At 43.8% G+C, this 24,279-nt stretch overlaps 3 protein-coding genes across 4 annotated transcripts in view; 1 reads left to right on the top strand and 2 right to left on the bottom strand.

The window, feature by feature from the left end:
- Window positions 1–12,384, top strand: part of zmp:0000000926 (ataxin-1-like) — a 16,755-nt gene extending 4,371 nt beyond the window's left edge. The window contains exons 1-3 of one of the 2 annotated variants that reach the window (XM_041946576.1): window positions 5,058–5,302; window positions 8,229–9,979; window positions 10,249–12,384. In XM_041946576.1, the coding sequence (XP_041802510.1) occupies window positions 8,387–9,979; window positions 10,249–10,716 (2,061 nt within the window). In that variant the 5' untranslated portion in view covers window positions 5,058–5,302; window positions 8,229–8,386 and the 3' untranslated portion in view covers window positions 10,717–12,384. Of the gene's footprint in view, window positions 1–5,057; window positions 5,303–8,228; window positions 9,980–10,248 lie in introns of those variants that run through there. The other variant, XM_041946577.1, reaches the window with a different exon arrangement.
- Window positions 7,778–24,279, bottom strand: part of bmp7b (bone morphogenetic protein 7b) — a 42,873-nt gene continuing 26,371 nt past the window's right edge. The window contains exon 8 of the transcript XR_006007174.1: window positions 7,778–7,793. The gene's annotated coding sequence lies outside the window, so the exon portion shown is untranslated. The remainder of the gene's footprint in view (window positions 7,794–24,279) is intronic.
- Window positions 11,923–24,279, bottom strand: irf10 (interferon regulatory factor 10). The gene is made up of 14 exons (XM_041946575.1): window positions 23,460–24,279; window positions 21,982–22,177; window positions 21,646–21,719; window positions 20,696–20,747; window positions 19,846–19,950; window positions 19,364–19,750; window positions 18,997–19,115; window positions 16,424–16,619; window positions 16,088–16,161; window positions 15,138–15,189; window positions 14,288–14,392; window positions 13,806–14,192; window positions 13,439–13,557; window positions 11,923–12,525 (listed from the first exon to the last, which is right to left on the bottom strand). Exons 1-14 carry the CDS (start codon window positions 23,628–23,630, stop codon window positions 12,421–12,423), a joined length of 2,142 nt encoding a protein of 713 aa, XP_041802509.1. The 5' UTR covers window positions 23,631–24,279; the 3' UTR covers window positions 11,923–12,420.

The raw sequence follows: 24,279 nt of genomic DNA, 5'->3' as shown, positions 1-24,279 counted from the left end.
TGGCTGGGCAGCAGATTTGATGTGGGAGGGGTTGTAGAGCTATAGCAATAATGGCAGTGTATAGCAACGTTGCCTTGAATACCAGCAGTGATAAAGGTATTCCAGACAGTATCTATGAAGCCAGTCTAGACAGTCTCTCTGAAAATGAATGGCACTTGAGCTACCGATGGAGACCTGGCCATGCTCTCTCCATGGAGATGTCATCACTATGCTTGCAGCTTGCTGACATTTTGCTGCTAAACTAGAGAACCAAAAGAAACCCAGTTTGACTGGCAGTCGCCAGGGGACAGTGCCAAAAACAACAAATCTTTGGAATGAAAAGTAATCCCCCTATTCTTTCACACACGCACTCTTGTCCTCTCTTTTTCAAGCTGTTTCTACCCCATCAGACTTCGTCTCGGTCGCTGAGCCTCCCTCTCTTTCCCCTCTCCTCCACCCTCACCCCCCCCACCCCCACACCCGTAAGCAACTGATCTCATAGCGTGAGAGCACTACTCGCATCAAGGGCTCTGAGTTGGGATAATCATGTCACAAACTAGTGCGACGGGCTGCTACCTGTGAGCCAGTGAAGCTGAGCATGTAAAAAGTTGGAAAACTAATTTAGGGGGAAAAAAGTGAGCTGCAACGATGGAAATACAACAGCATGACTGTGCATCAGCAGCATGTGACATCACTGCAGTTTCATAAGAATTGTTGCCACCTAACCAATAGTGGCGCATTTGTTTGTTTCATGTTTTTCGACGTCTTTGTGATACATATGATGCCTATGAACTGAAACCAAAGTCGTGCTTTTGTGGTTGAAGAAACACTTAGTGCAGATGCCGCACGAGAGGTGTATTATCTGATTAGGGCAGTGGAAAAGTACAAAAATGAAACTGCCATCGGTAGAAACTTAAATGTCAATGAATGACAACAATATAACACCTGCCCTAGAAAATGTCAGCCACGAGATTTGTAGAACGCTTGTTAACTGCTCCACTTGTTCCCTGCTGACCTCTGTGTGTGCACTTGTATGTGCAGTATATGTCAGTGTGTGTGTCATGTGTGTATTTACAGGAATACTGCAGTAGTCTGCCATGGTCAGAGGAGGAGGAGAATGAGGTGGAGGACTTTTTGCTTCTGCTGACTGGCTGACCTGCATGTAATTAGTCAAGTCATATTTTTAACTGATATTGCGTAAAAGCCAGCTTAAGGAGCCATAGCTGCCCTATTTATACCCTAGGGGCTAATGGCCTGTACCACTACACAGGGGGATTTCCTCCCAGAACTATACTAAGCCTGCCTTAGGCTGTACCAGTTAGGATTCACAGGGATTAACCCAGCAATACGTTACAGGCGTCACCCTCTAGTCTGCATCACTCTCTCCTACTCTCTTTCTATCAACTCTTTTCTCGCAATGGTAAGCAGACTCACTTTACAACTCTGCTTTTAAGCAGGTGGTACATCCTGTTTTTTGCCGCACTTGGGGCGCACACTGTTGATCCTATTCTTCGTCAAAAGCAGTAGACGTGGTCAGCGATTTGTGCCATGGGAAGGTGTGCAGGTCTGACACGAGGGAGCACATTTGCACAAAGAAATCAATCTCTGAAAGACTCTTCGTATGCATCTGTATGTGTCTGTGTACATGCGGCATATCCTGTGTGTGTGTGTGTGTGCGTGCGTGTGTGTGTGTGTATGTGTATGTGTGAGTGTGTGGGTGTTAATAGTAACTCCTGAGCCATAAGCCCATCCTCATTGTGGTTGAGCCTGCTGCGGGCAGGGCTGCTGGCTCATCCTGTTGAAGAATGGGTCAGGGCCCTGAAGGCTGACCTGGCCCTTTGCCCAATAAGCTATCGCTCGTATCACCCTGTCCTTTTATCAGCTTAGCCCGGCTCCCTGCGGAGTAAGCCACCACACAAGGCTAGTAGTACTCCCCTCCTCCCCCCTCACCCCCCCACTATCTATCTATCTATCTATCTATCTATCTATCTATCTATCTATCTATCTATCTATCTATCTATCTGCTGTGTCCTCTACCCCCCTCCCCTCCCCTCTCCTCTACTCCTCCCCTCTGTTCAGATCTGTTACATTCAGCAACAAATTTCTGCTGCATCAGACGTCCATCATAGATCCCCCACTCAGCCTGAAACGTGATCAGACACCCCATACGAGGCTACGCGTGAGGAAGGGGGGGAGTGCAAAATGGCACTCATTAAAAAAAGAAATGGACCAGAAGCAAAGACAGTAAAGCGTACCGAGGAGTGAGAGGGAAACCGCTCACCGTATCACCTGTGGAAGCCTCCTTTTGCTACTTTACACTTCCACCACTATGATTTATTGGGTGTCGTCTGACTCATCTGACCTTTCTTGTCTCGGCCTGACCCTGTGTGTGTTTACGTGTGTGTGTGTGTGTGCGGGTTTGTGATGGACAGATTGAACAGTGCAAAGCCAGAGAGAGAGAGAGAGAGAGAGAGAGAGCGGCAGAAACAGCGAGCATGAGGCAGCGAAAGAGGGCCGTTAATGATTGACAGCACAGTGTGACTCCACTGTGTGTTTGCTGGTGTTGTTGTTTGTCTGCGTGTGCCCAAGTACTGTGTGCTAAATATCAAAAGTGTGGATGCACAAGTAGAGACCAACAGTCATTTCTAGAGCTCTGCATTGTAGTAAATACCCTTTGATGAAAACGGGCCTTGCTCTGTTTCTTTCTCTTTCACTCTGACTGGACTAATACATCTGAGTTTATATCAGACAAGTGTGATATGATTTATGCAGAATTATATCCAAGACAGATTGTACAAGTACAAAGGTGTCAGTGGTATATGGAAGAAAACTATTTCAATATTTACTTCTCTACATTTTATTTATTTCCTACTTGTTTACTTTATTTGTTTTAATATGCAAAGCATGATTTCTCACTAACTTATAACCTTATAACCGTTTTAATTCTATTAGTTAAAAATGTGTTATTTATGTGCAAAGTTATCTTATATAATAATGTGTTGGACACTTTAATTTAAGCTGCCAAGTCAACTCTGACACCTTATGAGCAATGGGTTGAATTGCGTAATATAGTCATAGAAACATGGTTATAAAAACAACCTTATTTTTACATTGTGCAGTCAAATTGGTTATTAAGATTTTTTAAAGCTAATTACAGTAGAATGAACAGTTTGCCTTTTCATCAAGTAATAAACCCACAATTCTTGGCCTGTTGATTCTTAATTAATGAAATTACAAACAGATGCTTTCTCCTTCATTTTCTATCATCTTGTAGATGGTTTTCTAATTTATTTATAGCCTAACAATTAGATATTACTGTTACATTTTGTTTGCTAAGACTGATTATTGATTAAATTTCTGTGTCACATATTACAGTGTGGCCTTACGATCCACAGCAAAGATAAAATCCTCACAGTATTGTTTTATCTTAATCCAGAATGTGCCAAAATGTAAAAATATGGATCTTTACGCTCTGTTAATTGTGAAACGGAGCAGACAGCGCGCGTGCCCACACAATCTGAGTGCACATCATCTTCAAACAGCAGTCACTTTGAAAAATAAAAGCAATCTTCTCCTAAATTGCAGAGCAGGCTTTCTTGGCAATTTTTGCCTCACTGTGAGAATGTTTCAATGTGGCCTTCAAGCTGATGTGTCTGCACACACCAACAAGTCTGATTAACTTTCCGTTCGATCAAGGTTGAGAAGTTAGACAAGGTTAACCTCTTTTTTGATGTTGGTGGATACAAGTCTTCGTTTTGCTCTGTATTTAAAAGGTTGGATTAATTGCTCTTAGAAATATGATGGAACATAAAGATTGCTTTTTACAATTAACTACCAATAATGATTTGATTGCTTCATTAAATTGCGTTTCCCTCCAATTTACGTTTGCTTTCCTGTATTGCATTTCTGCTTCTGGTAATTTACATAAGCTTGTTTGAACTGAGGTTTGGCCCTATTTCTTTGACGAGGAGCAGACTGGGTTATTTGCATAGCCTTGTATTTTCAACCTTGGGCCTATTTATTATTTTGTAAAAGGTTTCTATACTGGAGGGTTTCTAATTTCTTGCTGTGAATGAACCACACTGCTCCTACAAATTCAGTCCTAATAAGCCATACCAGCCATACCAACACACTTCACTTGCACTGACTGAATCACTGAAGCAAATCATTCAGAGCTCTCCTGCAGTGCTCCGGTTAGCGTATGAGCCTGCGAGAGTCTGTGTTTTTATGTGTGTGTGTGTGTGTGTGTGTGCGTGTGCGCACGCATATGTATTCAAATTAAATTTAGTCATAGAAACGCTTTTAACAACAGGTCCGTCACAAAGTGCTTCGATGAGAACAAAGGACACAAATTCAGATGAAAACTACATATAAACAAAAAGAACAAGTATAGTGTGTGTGTCTGTGTGTGTGCACGAGTGTGTTTGTGCATGCTTGATGGATGTGAGGTTTGGTTTTGAGTCAGAAGCAGCAGCAAATGCCTAAGTCTGAGAGTGTGTGTAGGATGAGCCTCCTACCACGTCCCTCCCTGTCTCTCATCAACTGTCTCTCTGCCTCCCCTCCGTCCTTCCCTCTCTTTTATACGCCAACATGTCTTCTGAAAAGTGTTCCTCAGAAACATAGTAGAACGGCTTGATTATTGATCAATTGACTGGTTAATGACTCTTCATGTTGAAAGACACATTCAACCGGTGAAGTGCATGTGGAAAGCATACCGTCAGACAGTACAAAGGCAGCATATACCACCCAATACATAATCTGTATGCGCTGCATCCTTGACTATTTCAGTATATATAGATATATATGTATATATATATGTGTGTGTGTGTGTGTATGTATATGTGTGTGTGTGTGTGTGTGTGTATGCATGTTTGTATCACTCAGTGATTAAAGCAAGTGGGCGGCAGCAGCAACTGGTCTGCCTGTGTGGCTCTGCATAGCAGACATGTTTCTCACTGCTAGATATTACTCATTTCCTCAGCCCTTTGCACACACAAGCACACACACGCACGCGCACACGCACGCACGCACACACACACTCTTGACATACGCACACTCACATACACAACAGAGACAGAGACGGATAGCAGGCTCTCAGTTCTTTCCCTCAGTTTGGTGGGCTCGCTGGTGTTATTTCATGCGTACAGAGATCAGAGGCAGTGTGTAGCTGGAGGCTGCTGATATCCGCGGGTGTTGTAACTGCCGGTGGTGCTGTGGAGGAGCAGTGTAGCACAGTGAGGAGCTGAGGAGTGGGTTGACCCTCTTGGAGGACTGGATTATGAATGACTGCCAACACTGGGACGTCTGCTCAGCCCGCACTAAGGTCAGTCTCACATCACATCACAACAACTACTAACTCCATCAACCTGTCTGCCTGCTCCCACATTCTCTAACTGCTCTTTTGGATTAAGAGAGCTGTTATTGACTCCTTTTGTGGCATTAGCACTGCTGGACTATCAATCGATTTTTCTTTGGTAGCAAAAAGAAGCAAAACTGGAGACTAGTATTCTGTAGTTCTGTTTTTCTGAGCTTTGCAGTCATGAGTAGAGTGGTATCTTTGATAGTTCTCCTGAGAAATGAATGTAAAGAAAAGGCGGGATGAGGTGGAGCGGTGCAAACAGACATGTCAAATTTAACAATTGCTTCAGAGCACGATGAAGCATGGAAGCATTTTACATTTAAACACACAAACATCAAAACAAACAGTTTTATTTTTTGGCAAGTTTAAGCAAAAAAAAAAAAAAAAGAAAAGAAATGAATACAACTTTTTCAATAAATTGCTTTTCTGCCTGCAGGACAGGTCAAAGCTCTTGGGGAGTGTTCCACTGGGAGGGATGTGTGATATATCGTTATGCCTGTAATCTGTCATTTCTGATATATTTAAATGCTGCAACCACAGTAGCTCCAGCTAAACTCCAGCTCTGTGTGCATGTCTGCACAGTGTAGGAGTATTCTGTTAGAAGACATTTCTCTGCAAACTCCTCCACATGCACAATGGTGTTCTTTGTTTTCCTGTACTTTTTTGGCAAGTTTATATTAGGTCTATTTTGACAACCTTTCTCATGAGGGCTGTCGAAATGATGAGGGTGTCAGAGTCATTTGAGGACAAAAGCTGAAACGAGATTTTTTTTTTTTTTTTACGAAACCAGGATTCTAGTTCAACTTTTTATGCAGCCAAAGTAGATTTCTTAAATAAACTGTGTGATAAGTTTGTCAAATTTAAACCTTTTGAACACCTTTGTGTGTCAGATGGCTTTTCCACGTCAGATTTTTAATTTTTAATTATTATCATTATCATATTGCTTTTAATTGGCAAACTGTATTTTTGATCATGAAAAAAAATTAACTAGTACTTTTTTTCTCTCTATTCAGATAATAAATTGCGAAGCTGTGCAGGCACTGGTGCTGTGTTAGTCTAGATATTAACTGCTTGTCACATTTAATAGACATAACATAATAACATAATGATCAAATAATTATATAATTAATTTGATAAATAGAAGTTATTCTAGGAAAAATATGCATAGAAAACTGTAAATGAATATATTACATAATGAATGGTTTATAATTGAAGCTTCCACATGAATTCGTTCAATGTCAAATGTATCAGTTTTCATGAATCCCAGAGGTCAGTCGGTTTTTTCAGTGTTATCTTTCAGCAAAACTGATAATATATCACTTAAATTGAACTCACAAGGTTTTACATCAGAACAGCAACATGCTCTTTGACATAATAGTTGACCAGCATTAACATTTCCCACGTTCTACTCTGTCACAACCGCCCTGTCACTGTCTGGGACAAAGAATCCCCCTCCTCTCGCCGCCCAGTTTTCAGTTTTCCACTCAGATGCACAAACAGCTTGCTCCACTCTAACACTTCTTCTGTTTTTGGACCGAGTCACTTGATGAGCAACAGTTTACCCGCCTCTCCGTGGAGTATCCCCATCTAACCTCTAAAACCGACTGGATGTGTGTGTGGACACAGTTGCCATGGTGACAGTGGGGTGGATGGTGAGACGGCAGGGAGTTGGTAGGCTGTTGAGACAGACATGCGGGCGAGTGCGGGGCTGAGTGGCAGCTTGGTGCTGTGGAGTTGTGGCGGTGGCGGGAGCAGCGATGGCGGTGGCGGCGGCGGCGGAGGGAACAGCTGGCGCGGCAACCATCACTTCAAAAGAGCACATTTAATACGTTTGGAGAAGAATTAGTAGAGCTCCCCCGCACTTCTCACTGAATGAAACAAGACTGCAAAATCTCTGACACATTCGAGGAGTCAAACACAAACACACACGCACACAAAGACCTAAACAAATAAACACGCATTCACACATTTCTCCCAGGAAAAAAAAAACAAAAAAACTTACACATGCACACAGACGGGCGTACATGCATGCCCACACACAAACAGTCACACATTCCCCACACCCCTGCTGCGACACATAATTAATATGCAAAGACACATATCCTGCATCCACAACAACTGGTGGTAATATCAACAGTGTTTCTGTCAGCTTTTGGGTGGGTGGTGACCAGCTTTGCCTATCACTGGGGGAGTAAGTACAGCCGCCTGAGGGAGTATTTGTGTGTCTGTTGCTGCCCGTGTGTGTGTCTGAAAGAGAAGGGGTGGGGGGGGTGCTAGTAGTAAGCTGATATAGAATATAGAGAACACCCGGGGGTGTCGTGGGGGTGGTTTATGAAAGTGGTACAAAAACATATCTACATATTCCAATCATCCCCTGGGAGTCAGAGATGAAAACTCTCCTGCTGTGAGTGCTGTGTGTGTGTGTCTGTGTGTGTGTGTGTGTGTGTGTGTGTGTCTTTACACACACGTACTGCTCTGCCTCTGAACTTCATTGGCTGTAAATTGTATTTTTAGCCCACATGTGGGAGTAATGTGTTTGAATGAAACGAGTAAGTTGGGTAGTTTCAGTCCCACCGCAGTGCACATAGGTAATGACTAATTAGTGACAGCTATCAGAAAGCTAAGAGTTTCTAACCTTTTTAAAGTCGTTTATCTGAGGGAGTCACTGGCTGATTTCTCTCCATCTGTCTGATGCAGCTGAATGTTTGTTTGCATGTCTGGCCAGACTGACAGCTAAGTCTTAGCAACAACTGATGCCAGGGCCTGACAGACTGTCCTTTTTCTATGTTCACACTTAATCTCTCTTACTTCTCCCTCTTTTTCTCTCTGTCCCCTCCCTCCTTTTCACCTACCTTGTCTCTGTTTCCTTCCCTGTTCATCTTCTCTCTAGGTGAGTGGTGCTTCAGTACGAACGAATCAGCAGTGATCTGACAGTGATGCTGTGTAGCAGCCTTCCCCTCTGTCTGCGCCCCCCGTTCTCCCGTGAGGCCCATGTGACCTAGCCTACACCCACTTGCAGGGGGCCCCCACTGCCGCTGGAGCCCACCCATGAATCCCAGCCCCGACCGCGGCAAAGAGTGCCTCCCTCCCAAGAAGAGGGAGTCTCGGCAAGGATCGACAGAACAGCACGTCCCCCTGGATGAGTTTAAACCCCCTGTGCCGCTCCGCAGTCGGCCCAGCGCAGGGGGAGGGGAGGGCAGGGAGGCCGGCGACAGGGACCGAGCTCTGATTAACCCAAACCCCCATCTCCTACATACTCCTCCACCCCTTCCTGCTCCAGCACCAGGCCTCCCCCTGCCCCTACCATGGCACCTGAGCTACTCTCCCTCTGTCTCTTTGCCCCTTTTCCCAGGGCAGGTCGGCGAGAGGAGGGGCTCAGGGTCTCCCGCCTGGAGAGATGATCCTCTCCCCTCGCCCCTCACCCACCACTCCAGGTGGCTTAGAGGGGAAGGCCCCCTCTCATTGCCGCCTTCCCCATCTTCCTCCTCCGCTTCCTCCTTTAAGACTCCCTTCCCAGCCGATTCGAGAGACATGTGGTCCTACATTAACAGCAGCCGGCGGGACAACAGCTCCTCTCTCTTCTCCCCGTCTTACTTGTTCAGCCATCACTCTCTCTACCCTCAAGATCCAAGCTTAGTTGAAGCCAGACACAGGTTCCTGGCCAAGAGGCCCAACGGCCTGGATGGGCCGGGCAGCAGGACTGCCTCAACCTCCAGGCCTCTGCTCACAGCAGAATATGGGAATGATAGCAGCAGAACCAGGCTGGACATCAGTCCACACAGTTCCCATACCAATGGTGGACGGAGACAGCAGGAAGATCTAACATCCCGTGTCCACTCTGGAGGGCCATTTTTGTCAGACTCTCAAGCTCAGGAGGGCCCTGAGCCACATTCCTCACTGCAGGACAGACATCTGCATGGGATAGTTAAGACCAGCTCCAATTTACTCTCCACCAGTCCTCATCCCCTGGGACTAGTCCCCAGGGCAGGTAGAGGGGGACTATTGGACCCTCTTGGGGCCACACCAGCTGAAGCCCAGATCTACTACTCCTTGGGATCAGTGTGCCACCCCAGCCCTCAGGCCCAGGCCTACCCCCCCTACAGCCCCTCAGGAACACCTCTGTACAACCTGCACAGGGAGCCAGGCCCCAGGCAGCACAATCTAAGGAACTCACCGCACTCACCCCTGGGTCTGCCTAACAGCCATGACAGGTCACAGAGAGACAGGGACAGAGACCAAGAAAGAGACAAAGTCCTACAAAGGGACAGGGAACGAGGTAAAGACAAAGAGAAGCACCAACAACATGACAAAGACCAAGACAGAGACGGTGAGCGTGAGCGACGAAGGGACAGAGAACGAGACAGAGGGAGAGAGTTATCTCCTTCCCATCTTCACACCTCACCCCCGGCCCTTCAGCCATCTCCCCCGGCGCTCCTACCTCACTTCACCAAGGGTTCTCTGATCGAGCTGGCCAGTGGGCGGTTGAAGCGGGTGGAGGAGCTGCGCACCGAGGACTTCCTGAGGAGTGCAGACACCTCTCCGGAGTTCCACCTCAGCACCTGCACTGTGCTGCTGATATCCCCCAGCAGTGCACAGGGCTTCAGCCACCTGCAGGTCCACCTCACAGACCTCAACACTCAGGTCAGCTTTCTCTTTAGATACACGCTTCAGCGCACACAGATATCCACATTACAGCATCAGCAGAAATAAGTAAATGAATAACTGCATGACAGGATGAGTGTGGATGCAAATCAGTCACAGTTTAGGCTGTAGTCGCCTTGATGTTCTCAGATGAAAACAGTTCAGATCAGTGTAATTCCTGACACATATTGTTACACATCAAAGTCAGAATGTGACAGACATGAGAGACCTCTTGGTTGAGTGTATAACAATGTTGTGGTTTTGTGTAGGAGTTACTGAAGGTCTTGGTGGAGTATCCGTTCTTTGTGCAGGACCGAGGCTGGTCTTCTTGCTGTCCCCAGAGAACCTCACAGCTGTATGGCCTGCCCTGCCGCCAGCTCATGGAGGGGGATGTCTGCCTGGCTCTCACCCCCACACCCACCCAATCCCACCGGACACACACGCGTACCGGCTCCAGGGCCCATCGCACCCACCTCCCCTCAAGATCTGCGGGGGAGTCCAGCAGCTCGCACAGGGAGGAGATGCCACCTCCACCTCCTCCTCCCCCTCTTCCTCACTCGCCTGCGCCCACAGCGCCGGCCCCTCCACGCGCTCTGGTCGCAGAGCCTCCTGTTCGGGAGCAGTCACGTCCACGCAAACGGCGCTGGTCTGCCCCTGACGCCCTTCCTTCAACTGGAACCGATGCTCCTGGCCTCCTGGATTTACCTCATGGCTCCAAGCTAATGAAGTGGCAGTAGAAACTTGGAAATGCATACATACACACACACATACACACACACACACACACACACACAAGCACATACACACCCTCCTTGTCTCTGTTGCACCCACCAAGACAAACAATGGAGAGACCTCAAGGCAGGGTTGCAGGGAAGGAATAAAAAAACAAAACGCAATTTACGGGTGTCCAAACTGCTGCCCAAAATTTAGCCCTTGTTGCACCCTTCCCTTCCCTTCCTTTCCTTTCCTTTCCTTTCCTTTCCTTTCCTTTCCTTTCCTGTCCTTTCCTCAACCTTACTTAGCACAGCCGAGAAGGAGCAGCAGCTGAAGGATCTCTGGATGGCTCCTTACAGACACACTGAAGACATTTAGTGAGACAATCAAGCACTTGTCTGTTTTCACTCTGTTTTTGTAATGGTTGTCACACACACCTACTTACTGACAGTGTTTTCTGCAGGGTATCGACTTTCAATCAGTGTTAAGAAAGTAAACGCTATTGAAGAAGTGCAGATATACAGTATACGAACAAAAGTTGACTATATATATTACATTACAGATGTTATATACAGTAAATATGCTAAACAGATTTAATGCAATCTCTCTGTCAATTTTGCAATGCATTTTCGTTTTTTTGTTTCGTTTGTTTTCGTTTTTTTCTTGCTTCTGAGCCGATGTCTACGCGTCGGCCTGGGCAGGCAAGGTGAATGTATGAGCAACTCTTCGCCTTTTTTTATTCTCATCACTGGGAGTCATTTCAAACAATTGTTCGTCAAGGCATTACCCTCCAATATGTTCTTAACATTATCTCTGAGAAAGGGAGAACACTAATGAAAACTGCGTAACAGACAATCCCACCCACACAGACAGGTCTGTGCCACATCGCCTCGACACTCATGGTGTTTTTCCATTAAAAACTGAATGATGGAAAGAGTAAAAAGTGCAGTACGGCTGAAGAGTAATGGTGCTAATAACACGTTGGAACATGATGCTTTGTGAATACTCTTGACCCCTGTGTACTGTACGCTTCTGTTCCCATCTCATTTTTTACGTACTGTATATGTTTGAAGGCAGGGAAAATGATGAAAGTATTTTAAACTCAGATACGGGTATCTCATATTCTCATATTCAGCACACTCTCTCACTTTAGTTTTTGTGTTTTTTTTTATTTTATTTTCAAAAAGAAAACCTGACTTGTTGATTTTTCTTTTTAAATGTTATAGCTACAAAAATGTATATTTTTAAAAATTGTGAATCTGTTAAATGATGTTCGCTAGAAATAAAGGAAAAAAGCTTTATAGATTTAATTTAAGGTGTCAATTTATTACCTTTTATCTGCATGTGTTGTATTAAATTATCATTTAATGCATATGCAGAGTATGGGTTCACAAAAAAAAATGTACATGTTTTATTGAGTGCAGCAAAATATTTGCTTTGACAGCAAATGATGGCCTGCCAGTCTAGCTCCATGCTGGACAGAAAAAAAAATCAATACAAGGCAAAAATAAAGGAAATGATTTGCTTTACAATTTGCGACTAGGAACACAACTCAGCGTCTCCATCATTTCTTCATCGTATATACATCTCCACTGATGATGCTCTGTACTTTTTGCTCTGCTCTTAGAATGTCTTTCATGATAATGGCAGGGAAGGAATAAAGTTTCAGTAATCCACTTGTAAATTGTTCATGGCTACCGTGGTGCAGGATAGCTTTCTCTGTCTTGCTACATCCTCTCTCCTTCTGTGTTGGAGGTGGGAGTCAGCTGCTTCTCCTCCATCTCTCCAAGGGGGGACCTCTGCAGCAGTTCCACTGCGAACGAGGGTACCACCTGGCCGGCAGGACACAGTGTAGTACACAAATCAGTATGCTTATGAGGACCTCTGCTGGTGACTGAAAATGTTACCTCTAACAGTCGACCGACAGGGAGCATTGACACAGTGTAAAGTTCTGCCTGGATTGTTTTACATCAAGGAATTGACATAATGTTCACCGTTTTTTAAAAATCACGTAGAACTTTGTATGTCCAAGCTTGTGGTGTTTGGCATTTGATAAATTTAAACGGCTGTTCAGTGCCTTGACAGCACTGTTCACATCACTCCAGGGCTGCACAAAGTGGGGCGCACAGGCCAGAGATGGCCCGCCATGAGGTTCAGTTTGGCCCGCCACATGTTTCTAGCAAAAAAAAATAATTAAGTAATTTTGAAAAAAATATAATATCGATGACTGTTTAAATGCTTATTAAATATGGTGGATCCATAATTATGAATTATTTTTCATAATCTGAGCACAGATGAACTCTGGATCCTAGTATCACTTTGTGTCCTAACAAAACAAATCATTACAATACAATACAATATAATACAACAGGTCTTTGCTTTTGGCCTGAGGCCCACCATTAAATTTCTGTTTTGGACCTCCAAGGGAAAGAGTTTGGGCGCCTCAGCACAAGTCTGAGTGTAACTCTGGTTTCCCTCACTTAGAAAAATAATTGAATAATTTAAATGACAAAAGTAAAAAAAAAATGTCATTGTAATTTCATCCTCCTGAAACAGACAGAGGAATCAGTAACTGATGAAAAAGGCAATTTTGGCTCTGAACTTTGTAAATTCCCTAGTAATAATAAAACAGTAGAAATTCTAAAGGGAGCGTTTCTAAACTAAAACCTTACCTACAACCAGTATCGATACATGTGCAGTCAGGGTAAATGTGCAATTTAAATTCTTAGCTTGTTTTCCACCCACCTGCGCCATGATCAACTTCCTGGTTTTAAGCACGCTGGGGTCTGGATACTCCTCTCCGAAACAGAGCTCAATCTCATAAGAAGGTGCGGGGCCCTTCCCCTGTACACAGCTCTGGAGCTCTGTACACAAACATTTGATATTGGAAAATTCAAATGAGAGAATATAAACATGCCTCTTTCCATAGAGCAATAATGCACATAGCTATCCTTTTTACTCGCAAACAACCTGCCTCTCTTTGAATAGATCATATTCTATCGCAGATAGATTTACATGACTTTCTGGCAGATAATGAATTCAAACTGCCTTCTGGTAGCTGTTGTTGCATTTTAATGTTTTGTTTTGTTCAAACATGCATGCACTGCCTCACCGTTGAGAAATGTGGGTACATCGAGCAGTTTGCACGTCTTTTCTCGCTCCAGCTTGTTGGGCCGGTCAGTGTGCCGGGCCATGGGACCGCTCCAGTACACCCTGCCCTGGCAGAACCGCTTGATGAACACCCCCTCTGGGGCCACCCATAACAGCACGCCTCTCTCCAGATGACAAAGAAGGCGGTTCATCGCTTCAGCCATGCATGACGGCAGGGATACGGAGCTCGGCGAAGGGAAGGAGAGCTGCTGGGCAGTGCAGGGCCCGTAGATACGTTCATTTCCCAAGGGGACACAACCCTGCAGGATGAAGCACCCGTCTGGGCTACTGGTGGTCGCTTTCATCACCCTCTGGCCGTGGTACAACAACGTCACCTCCATGCGAAAGTCTGTGCACACAAAACGCCAGGTCATGCTGCGCAGAGGCCAGTGACATTCGTTCAGTCGGGTTTGTTTCCGTGCATAATCCCATAAGCTTTCTTACCTGATATAGTAAATGCAGGGCTGATGAAGGTCATGGGAGAAGCGCTCTGACTCTGAGGTTTTTGTCCTGTGGGCTCACAGTACATGTGCTCCCTCATCAGATTCTCTAAAGAAGGACAGAGACATTGCAAAGTCAGTACTTTCTCAATACTACATGTATATTGGCACATTAGATTAGAGGAGTAATCATGTGGGCCCAACATGAGGTAGCAATGGGGCTGCATTTGGGTCCTATTTGAGCGAACCAAATGTTTTCTATGAGATCCATACAGGCCCCAAATGTATCTGCCCATGTGGGCCAAACATTGGGCAAAGGTGGGGCCCTTGACAAACATTATAGTCCAATCCCACATGGTACACTTACTTAAACCCATGATTGGGACACGGCCAACTAGAAGTAGGGAGCTTTTTTATCCACTCCCTCTTGCAAACAAGTCATGCAGTAGGAGTCTCAGTTGTGTTTGCCACTGTTTCCTTGTCTAGGACACCAGTGTGTAAACTCCTGATGGAGTGATCCCTGTGGCATTACAACCCCCTGAAGTCTCTGAAACGCTATCAGGTGCTGTTTGGTTTGCTCCAGTCGGCTGCAGGCCAAAACAATACTATGTCAACGTGGATATTCTGACCAGGATCGAAAAGGCCACTGGATGACTTGATCATTTGAGTCTACTTTTCTTTGCTTTGAGGGTTTCAGGTAGAATGTTTAATTGTTAGTGGGTGTAGAGTAAAATGGTTGAAGATTAATCTTTAATCCACGAGGAAGGATTGCCGTTCTCACATTTATGTGCATGTTCCTGCATGTCCTGCAACCAATCTAGAAAACAGTACCAGTTTGAGCGTGTAACCCTTACCACTCAGTGGTTTTCCTTCTTCTTTGCTTGCTTGGGATGATTCCTTTTGATTCTGAAGATGCAAAAACAGAAACCCAAATTAGGTACACACAGCATAGGTTTATAGCTAAGATTTTTTTTAGGAACAGATCCATTTTTATAACATTTGACTTCCCCCAAACCCAAAAAGTTGGGTTTCCTGCTGCAAGAACGCATTGTTGTTCACAAAAAAGTGTCAAGTCCTCTTCAGATGTGGACAGCTCGGAAAAATGTTTCCACAAATGCAAGAAGACCCCAAAGCAGTTGCATAAACAATACATGGTAAAGCCCCCTGTGCATGGTATTTAAACAACTTGGACTTCAATCGCTCATTGCATGGCAGAAAAATCCAAAACGACAGACATAAATGTGACCTGCAGAGGATGCTTTCATCTAAACTTTTTACTAGAATAATCTAATTTTCTACAAGCAGAACTTATGCTGTTAAAATCTGATTTTCATCTCTGATTCAAAAATAAAGAAGAATAAAGAAAAACCAGATTTGAAAAGATAGCAGCTCTGCAGGAGTGAACAGGAGGAGGGTCGGGCATTTTGAGGAGGAGGAAGAAGAAGGAGGAAGCGGAGGAAGACAAATGAGAAATACGGGAGGTTCATCAGCGGAACTTTCCGCTCCAAAATTATGTTAAACCTTGAGGTCGAGTGTCTCTAATTCTCACAGCACGAACATTTAGGCCTGCGTAGGTCTAAATGTTTCCTGGTTTCATGGTTGAAGTTTGGCATAGGACTGGACCTTTGTGCAACTTTTGTTTATTTTCTTGCACAGGAAGGCAGATTTAATAGGGCTTACACAGAAAAAGAGAAACCAGATATAATTAGCCCTATTTTTCTATTTATTAAGAAACTGATTGCACCCACACAAAGTTCATGAAGTTCAGATTTATATTTTGTCAGTTTGCATGCTTTTAGTTTACCTGTCTGTCTGGAAAACCAGGGCTCCGTGGAGGCTGCTTAGCTTGGATGATCATTTGATCCTTTGTCTGGGGTTCTGAGGAGCAACAAGTGGGAACAAAAATGAGACCAAAAACTAAAAGACTCCAAAATATCTTTTTATATTGGTGAAAAACTGATGGAAGAAAAGTTCAGAAACTTTAAAAAAGTGTTTCATTTCTTGTTTTGTTTGCTCTGATTTACCTTTTTCTCTCTTATTTTTTTGCAGTTTATTTATTAAGAGGACACCACTGCTCAGCAGCTCAGATATAATCAATAAGACGATATGAAAGTCAACGGGCCGTTTTCTTTGTTTTCACCTGCTGGCCTGGCTGGCCCATTGTCCTGCTGGATAAGGTAGACTTTATAGGGCTCAGTGATGTCCAGCTGGTTGCGTTCAGGTACCTCCTGGAAGTCTGCGCTCTTGTTGAGTGCACAGCGGAGACGGGTCTTCCACATGGTGGGGTCAGCTTTATCCCTCCCCTCCTTGTACTTGCCCTTGTACACAGCCCAGGCCTGGAATGTGAGGACTGAAACATTAGATGCTTATGCATAAACAAATATTTGGAAAGACAAACAAAGCAGGATTTAATGAAAAATAAATTGTTTGGGGAAGTGAACACCCTACACAGTGTTCTTCTGTTGCTAATTATCTTTAAATCCATACAAACAATTGTGGAAGCAGCAAAATGAATGTGCAGTGTAACAAAATCGTTATTTCATTTTAAAAATACGGCACAAAAGTCGGAGTTTATCGAACTATTTCTGAATAATGTGTTCAGATTGTTCATTGCCTGCACTGTCAGAGGTCTCAATGAATTGAGTGAAATGGAGAAAATAAATTCAGTAGATATTAAGTTGAGCCAGCAATTGTTTAGTTAATGTGTTAGAGTGGCTTTCTCTTTAGTTCTACACATACCACACAGTCTACATTTGTTTGCGATTTTTAAAGCCACTTTCACATCAGGCATGTTAGTGCTGAGCCAGGCTTTTTTCATCTGTTGCCATGGTGCCTTACACGTCAAGAGTGCGGGAACCGGACGCCTGTCCTCAGGTTAGCATTGTTCCATTTTTTTCCCTGAAGTCGTGAAATGGTTCTGATTGAAATTCTGAGCAAGACTGAAAATAACAAACTTTTTATTTATATTTACCTCATGATCAAATGTGAAACTCCATCAATAATAATTTTTTCGGTAGTTCCACAGGTTAAAAGTCTATTTTTCTTGGACCAGCGTCCACAGCACAGTCCTGCAACAATGCATTGCAAAGAGGTAACTTCTTACGAAAGTGTTGCTCTTTCTATCGACGACACGGCACCTGAACGCATCATTCCGGCGGACTTCCTAAACTAACTCATAATTCAACTCTACAGTATGTTCACATTTTTTAAAGAGCGTGAAATAATAATAATAATAAGTGTATTGATATTTTTGGATGCAGGCAAATCTATTTTGACTTGACACTTTTGTCTCTACCCTGTTTGACTTGTCTATTACGGGCCTTCAAATAGTCTGCAGCTAATTATACACCTGTTTCCTAATTTAGTAGCTCCACATGGTACAATGCGAGAAGAAAAAAGTTTTTGTTTTATACCAGAAAATGCATAAACTTGTAAGAGATCTTGGATGAATAAATGCATTTGGCCAAAAGGGGAAAATCTGGTTCAGTCAAACGGTCGACGTGAATCAGTTTCTTCCTCATAATAAAACACCAAACCTACTAAAACTGCGTCTGGCCAGAACTGAGCTCCCAACAATCCACACATGATGTTTTAGATTAGCGGACTGAAAGTGTTGACCTTGAAGAGAGCTGCATCCGCCGTCTGCTTGTAGTCCTTCTTGGCTGCGTGCTTCCACGGGATCCTGAACATGGTTTTGTCCTCATCCTCCCAGCACAGTCCTTCATAGTCCCCGCTCTCTATCTGAGCTATCAGCCACTCTTTCATGTGCATCTTCGCCCCTGTCCCCATCTTCTGTCTCAAAGGACCCGGACCTCTCTCTCAAATGTCGGATGCATGTGCAAAGTCGCTCGAGCGGTTTAATCGCGTCCCCCCCACCTTGCAGACGGAAAAATGTTCACTATTTATGCGCAAGCTTGAAAGATGGCTTTAATCACGGGGATGTAACAACGTAGCATAATGATAAAAATGGAGTTTCTAAAAGTTTAAGATGAGCAGACTCCGCGTAAACTTTAATGCAGAAGTCCAGCCTAAAATTAAGTGCGGTCTTCGGAGCGAAAGCGAAAGTTTGAAGCTGCTCAGATACTTTCGGTTTCCCCCGTTGTGTCACTTGCAGCGAAAGTTTAATCATTTCCCAGTAAGATGTGAGAGGGAGGGTGATCAACTGGATCACAGATCACTGAATGACTCTGCGTGTGAAGAGAATTCGTACAGAAATGCACATGCAGAAAAAAATCTTATCTTATCTTATCTTGTGTCGTGAGTGAATTTTATGCTGCCAGAGGACAAAATAAGGTGACACTAACCAGAAAACTCACCTCCTAAATACTTCTTACAGTGTTGGAGAAGAGAAAATCAATTAAAGCAGGTAAATGGAATAACGGTGTGCCGACAAATAACATCTGCAGTCCACAAAAGTGCTAAATTGAGTTCAGTTGTTTTCTTAATTGGAAAATTCCTTTTCCATTTACCCCCACAGGTATCAGCATGTGGGCAACAGCACCGGTGTGCATTAATCACACAGCCCAGAGTGAGGCATGCAGAATCACACACACACACACACACACACACATGCAGATATTCCCTAGTAATAATAAAACAGTAGAAATTCTAAAGGGAGCGTTTCTAAACTAAAACCTTACCTACAACCAGTATCGATACATGTGCAGTCAGGGTAAATGTGCAATTTAAATTCTTAGCTTGTTTTCCACCCACCTGCGCCATGATCAACTTCCTGGTTTTAAGCACGCTGGGGTCTGGATACTCCTCTCCGAAACAGAGCTCAATCTCATAAGAAGGTGCGGGGCCCTTCCCCTGTACACAGCTCTGGAGCTCTGTACACAAACATTTGATATTGGAAAATTCAAATGAGAGAATATAAACATGCCTCTTTCCATAGAGCAATAATGCACATAGCTATCCTTTTTACTCGCAAACAACCTGCCTCTCTTTGAATAGATCATATTCTATCGCAGATAGATTTACATGACTTTCTGGCAGATAATGAATTCAAACTGCCTTCTGGTAGCTGTTGTTGCATTTTAATGTTTTGTTTTGTTCAAACATGCATGCACTGCCTCACCGTTGAGAAATGTGGGTACATCGAGCAGTTTGCACGTCTTTTCTCGCTCCAGCTTGTTGGGCCGGTCAGTGTGCCGGGCCATGGGACCGCTCCAGTACACCCTGCCCTGGCAGAACCGCTTGATGAACACCCCCTCTGGGGCCACCCATAACAGCACGCCTCTCTCCAGATGACAAAGAAGGCGGTTCATCGCTTCAGCCATGCATGACGGCAGGGATACGGAGCTCGGCGAAGGGAAGGAGAGCTGCTGGGCAGTGCAGGGCCCGTAGATACGTTCATTTCCCAAGGGGACACAACCCTGCAGGATGAAGCACCCGTCTGGGCTACTGGTGGTCGCTTTCATCACCCTCTGGCCGTGGTACAACAACGTCACCTCCATGCGAAAGTCTGTGCACACAAAACGCCAGGTCATGCTGCGCAGAGGCCAGTGACATTCGTTCAGTCGGGTTTGTTTCCGTGCATAATCCCATAAGCTTTCTTACCTGATATAGTAAATGCAGGGCTGATGAAGGTCATGGGAGAAGCGCTCTGACTCTGAGGTTTTTGTCCTGTGGGCTCACAGTACATGTGCTCCCTCATCAGATTCTCTAAAGAAGGACAGAGACATTGCAAAGTCAGTACTTTCTCAATACTACATGTATATTGGCACATTAGATTAGAGGAGTAATCATGTGGGCCCAACATGAGGTAGCAATGGGGCTGCATTTGGGTCCTATTTGAGCGAACCAAATGTTTTCTATGAGATCCATACAGGCCCCAAATGTATCTGCCCATGTGGGCCAAACATTGGGCAAAGGTGGGGCCCTTGACAAACATTATAGTCCAATCCCACATGGTACACTTACTTAAACCCATGATTGGGACACGGCCAACTAGAAGTAGGGAGCTTTTTTATCCACTCCCTCTTGCAAACAAGTCATGCAGTAGGAGTCTCAGTTGTGTTTGCCACTGTTTCCTTGTCTAGGACACCAGTGTGTAAACTCCTGATGGAGTGATCCCTGTGGCATTACAACCCCCTGAAGTCTCTGAAACGCTATCAGGTGCTGTTTGGTTTGCTCCAGTCGGCTGCAGGCCAAAACAATACTATGTCAACGTGGATATTCTGACCAGGATCGAAAAGGCCACTGGATGACTTGATCATTTGAGTCTACTTTTCTTTGCTTTGAGGGTTTCAGGTAGAATGTTTAATTGTTAGTGGGTGTAGAGTAAAATGGTTGAAGATTAATCTTTAATCCACGAGGAAGGATTGCCGTTCTCACATTTATGTGCATGTTCCTGCATGTCCTGCAACCAATCTAGAAAACAGTACCAGTTTGAGCGTGTAACCCTTACCACTCAGTGGTTTTCCTTCTTCTTTGCTTGCTTGGGATGATTCCTTTTGATTCTGAAGATGCAAAAACAGAAACCCAAATTAGGTACACACAGCATAGGTTTATAGCTAAGATTTTTTTTAGGAACAGATCCATTTTTATAACATTTGACTTCCCCCAAACCCAAAAAGTTGGGTTTCCTGCTGCAAGAACGCATTGTTGTTCACAAAAAAGTGTCAAGTCCTCTTCAGATGTGGACAGCTCGGAAAAATGTTTCCACAAATGCAAGAAGACCCCAAAGCAGTTGCATAAACAATACATGGTAAAGCCCCCTGTGCATGGTATTTAAACAACTTGGACTTCAATCGCTCATTGCATGGCAGAAAAATCCAAAACGACAGACATAAATGTGACCTGCAGAGGATGCTTTCATCTAAACTTTTTACTAGAATAATCTAATTTTCTACAAGCAGAACTTATGCTGTTAAAATCTGATTTTCATCTCTGATTCAAAAATAAAGAAGAATAAAGAAAAACCAGATTTGAAAAGATAGCAGCTCTGCAGGAGTGAACAGGAGGAGGGTCGGGCATTTTGAGGAGGAGGAAGAAGAAGGAGGAAGCGGAGGAAGACAAATGAGAAATACGGGAGGTTCATCAGCGGAACTTTCCGCTCCAAAATTATGTTAAACCTTGAGGTCGAGTGTCTCTAATTCTCACAGCACGAACATTTAGGCCTGCGTAGGTCTAAATGTTTCCTGGTTTCATGGTTGAAGTTTGGCATAGGACTGGACCTTTGTGCAACTTTTGTTTATTTTCTTGCACAGGAAGGCAGATTTAATAGGGCTTACACAGAAAAAGAGAAACCAGATATAATTAGCCCTATTTTTCTATTTATTAAGAAACTGATTGCACCCACACAAAGTTCATGAAGTTCAGATTTATATTTTGTCAGTTTGCATGCTTTTAGTTTACCTGTCTGTCTGGAAAACCAGGGCTCCGTGGAGGCTGCTTAGCTTGGATGATCATTTGATCCTTTGTCTGGGGTTCTGAGGAGCAACAAGTGGGAACAAAAATGAGACCAAAAACTAAAAGACTCCAAAATATCTTTTTATATTGGTGAAAAACTGATGGAAGAAAAGTTCAGAAACTTTAAAAAAGTGTTTCATTTCTTGTTTTGTTTGCTCTGATTTACCTTTTTCTCTCTTATTTTTTTGCAGTTTATTTATTAAGAGGACACCACTGCTCAGCAGCTCAGATATAATCAATAAGACGATATGAAAGTCAACGGGCCGTTTTCTTTGTTTTCACCTGCTGGCCTGGCTGGCCCATTGTCCTGCTGGATAAGGTAGACTTTATAGGGCTCAGTGATGTCCAGCTGGTTGCGTTCAGGTACCTCCTGGAAGTCTGCGCTCTTGTTGAGTGCACAGCGGAGACGGGTCTTCCACATGGTGGGGTCAGCTTTATCCCTCCCCTCCTTGTACTTGCCCTTGTACACAGCCCAGGCCTGGAATGTGAGGACTGAAACATTAGATGCTTATGCATAAACAAATATTTGGAAAGACAAACAAAGCAGGATTTAATGAAAAATAAATTGTTTGGGGAAGTGAACACCCTACACAGTGTTCTTCTGTTGCTAATTATCTTTAAATCCATACAAACAATTGTGGAAGCAGCAAAATGAATGTGCAGTGTAACAAAATCGTTATTTCATTTTAAAAATACGGCACAAAAGTCGGAGTTTATCGAACTATTTCTGAATAATGTGTTCAGATTGTTCATTGCCTGCACTGTCAGAGGTCTCAATGAATTGAGTGAAATGGAGAAAATAAATTCAGTAGATATTAAGTTGAGCCAGCAATTGTTTAGTTAATGTGTTAGAGTGGCTTTCTCTTTAGTTCTACACATACCACACAGTCTACATTTGTTTGCGATTTTTAAAGCCACTTTCACATCAGGCATGTTAGTGCTGAGCCAGGCTTTTTTCATCTGTTGCCATGGTGCCTTACACGTCAAGAGTGCGGGAACCGGACGCCTGTCCTCAGGTTAGCATTGTTCCATTTTTTTCCCTGAAGTCGTGAAATGGTTCTGATTGAAATTCTGAGCAAGACTGAAAATAACAAACTTTTTATTTATATTTACCTCATGATCAAATGTGAAACTCCATCAATAATAATTTTTTCGGTAGTTCCACAGGTTAAAAGTCTATTTTTCTTGGACCAGCGTCCACAGCACAGTCCTGCAACAATGCATTGCAAAGAGGTAACTTCTTACGAAAGTGTTGCTCTTTCTATCGACGACACGGCACCTGAACGCATCATTCCGGCGGACTTCCTAAACTAACTCATAATTCAACTCTACAGTATGTTCACATTTTTTAAAGAGCGTGAAATAATAATAATAATAAGTGTATTGATATTTTTGGATGCAGGCAAATCTATTTTGACTTGACACTTTTGTCTCTACCCTGTTTGACTTGTCTATTACGGGCCTTCAAATAGTCTGCAGCTAATTATACACCTGTTTCCTAATTTAGTAGCTCCACATGGTACAATGCGAGAAGAAAAAAGTTTTTGTTTTATACCAGAAAATGCATAAACTTGTAAGAGATCTTGGATGAATAAATGCATTTGGCCAAAAGGGGAAAATCTGGTTCAGTCAAACGGTCGACGTGAATCAGTTTCTTCCTCATAATAAAACACCAAACCTACTAAAACTGCGTCTGGCCAGAACTGAGCTCCCAACAATCCACACATGATGTTTTAGATTAGCGGACTGAAAGTGTTGACCTTGAAGAGAGCTGCATCCGCCGTCTGCTTGTAGTCCTTCTTGGCTGCGTGCTTCCACGGGATCCTGAACATGGTTTTGTCCTCATCCTCCCAGCACAGTCCTTCATAGTCCCCGCTCTCTATCTGAGCTATCAGCCACTCTTTCATGTGCATCTTCGCCCCTGTCCCCATCTTCTGTCTCAAAGGACCCGGACCTCTCTCTCAAATGTCGGATGCATGTGCAAAGTCGCTCGAGCGGTTTAATCGCGTCCCCCCCACCTTGCAGACGGAAAAATGTTCACTATTTATGCGCAAGCTTGAAAGATGGCTTTAATCACGGGGATGTAACAACGTAGCATAATGATAAAAATGGAGTTTCTAAAAGTTTAAGATGAGCAGACTCCGCGTAAACTTTAATGCAGAAGTCCAGCCTAAAATTAAGTGCGGTCTTCGGAGCGAAAGCGAAAGTTTGAAGCTGCTCAGATACTTTCGGTTTCCCCCGTTGTGTCACTTGCAGCGAAAGTTTAATCATTTCCCAGTAAGATGTGAGAGGGAGGGTGATCAACTGGATCACAGATCACTGAATGACTCTGCGTGTGAAGAGAATTCGTACAGAAATGCACATGCAGAAAAAAATCTTATCTTATCTTATCTTGTGTCGTGAGTGAATTTTATGCTGCCAGAGGACAAAATAAGGTGACACTAACCAGAAAACTCACCTCCTAAATACTTCTTACAGTGTTGGAGAAGAGAAAATCAATTAAAGCAGGTAAATGGAATAACGGTGTGCCGACAAATAACATCTGCAGTCCACAAAAGTGCTAAATTGAGTTCAGTTGTT

The sequence above is a fragment of the Chelmon rostratus genome, chromosome 10 (assembly GCF_017976325.1).
Source record: "Chelmon rostratus isolate fCheRos1 chromosome 10, fCheRos1.pri, whole genome shotgun sequence".
NCBI classification, from domain to species: Eukaryota; Metazoa; Chordata; class Actinopteri; order Chaetodontiformes; family Chaetodontidae; genus Chelmon; species Chelmon rostratus.
The sequence above is the reverse complement of the archived record's forward strand: the minus strand, read 5'-3'. Positions and strand labels throughout refer to the sequence as shown.

What these genes read in the sequence shown, in the direction of transcription:
- irf10 (XM_041946575.1), bottom strand. Translation starts at nt 23,630, where the DNA reads ATGGGGACAGGGGCGAAGATGCACATGAAAGAGTGGCTGATAGCTCAG. An exon ending in CCCTGCATTTACTATATCAG is followed by an intron (nt 19,751 to 19,845) that starts GTAAGAAAGCTT and finishes TTGTGTGCACAG; the next exon opens with ACTTTCGCATGGAGGTGACG. An exon ending in CTGGTTTTCCAGACAGACAG is followed by an intron (nt 15,190 to 16,087) that starts GTAAACTAAAAG and finishes TTGCATCTTCAG; the next exon opens with AATCAAAAGGAATCATCCCA.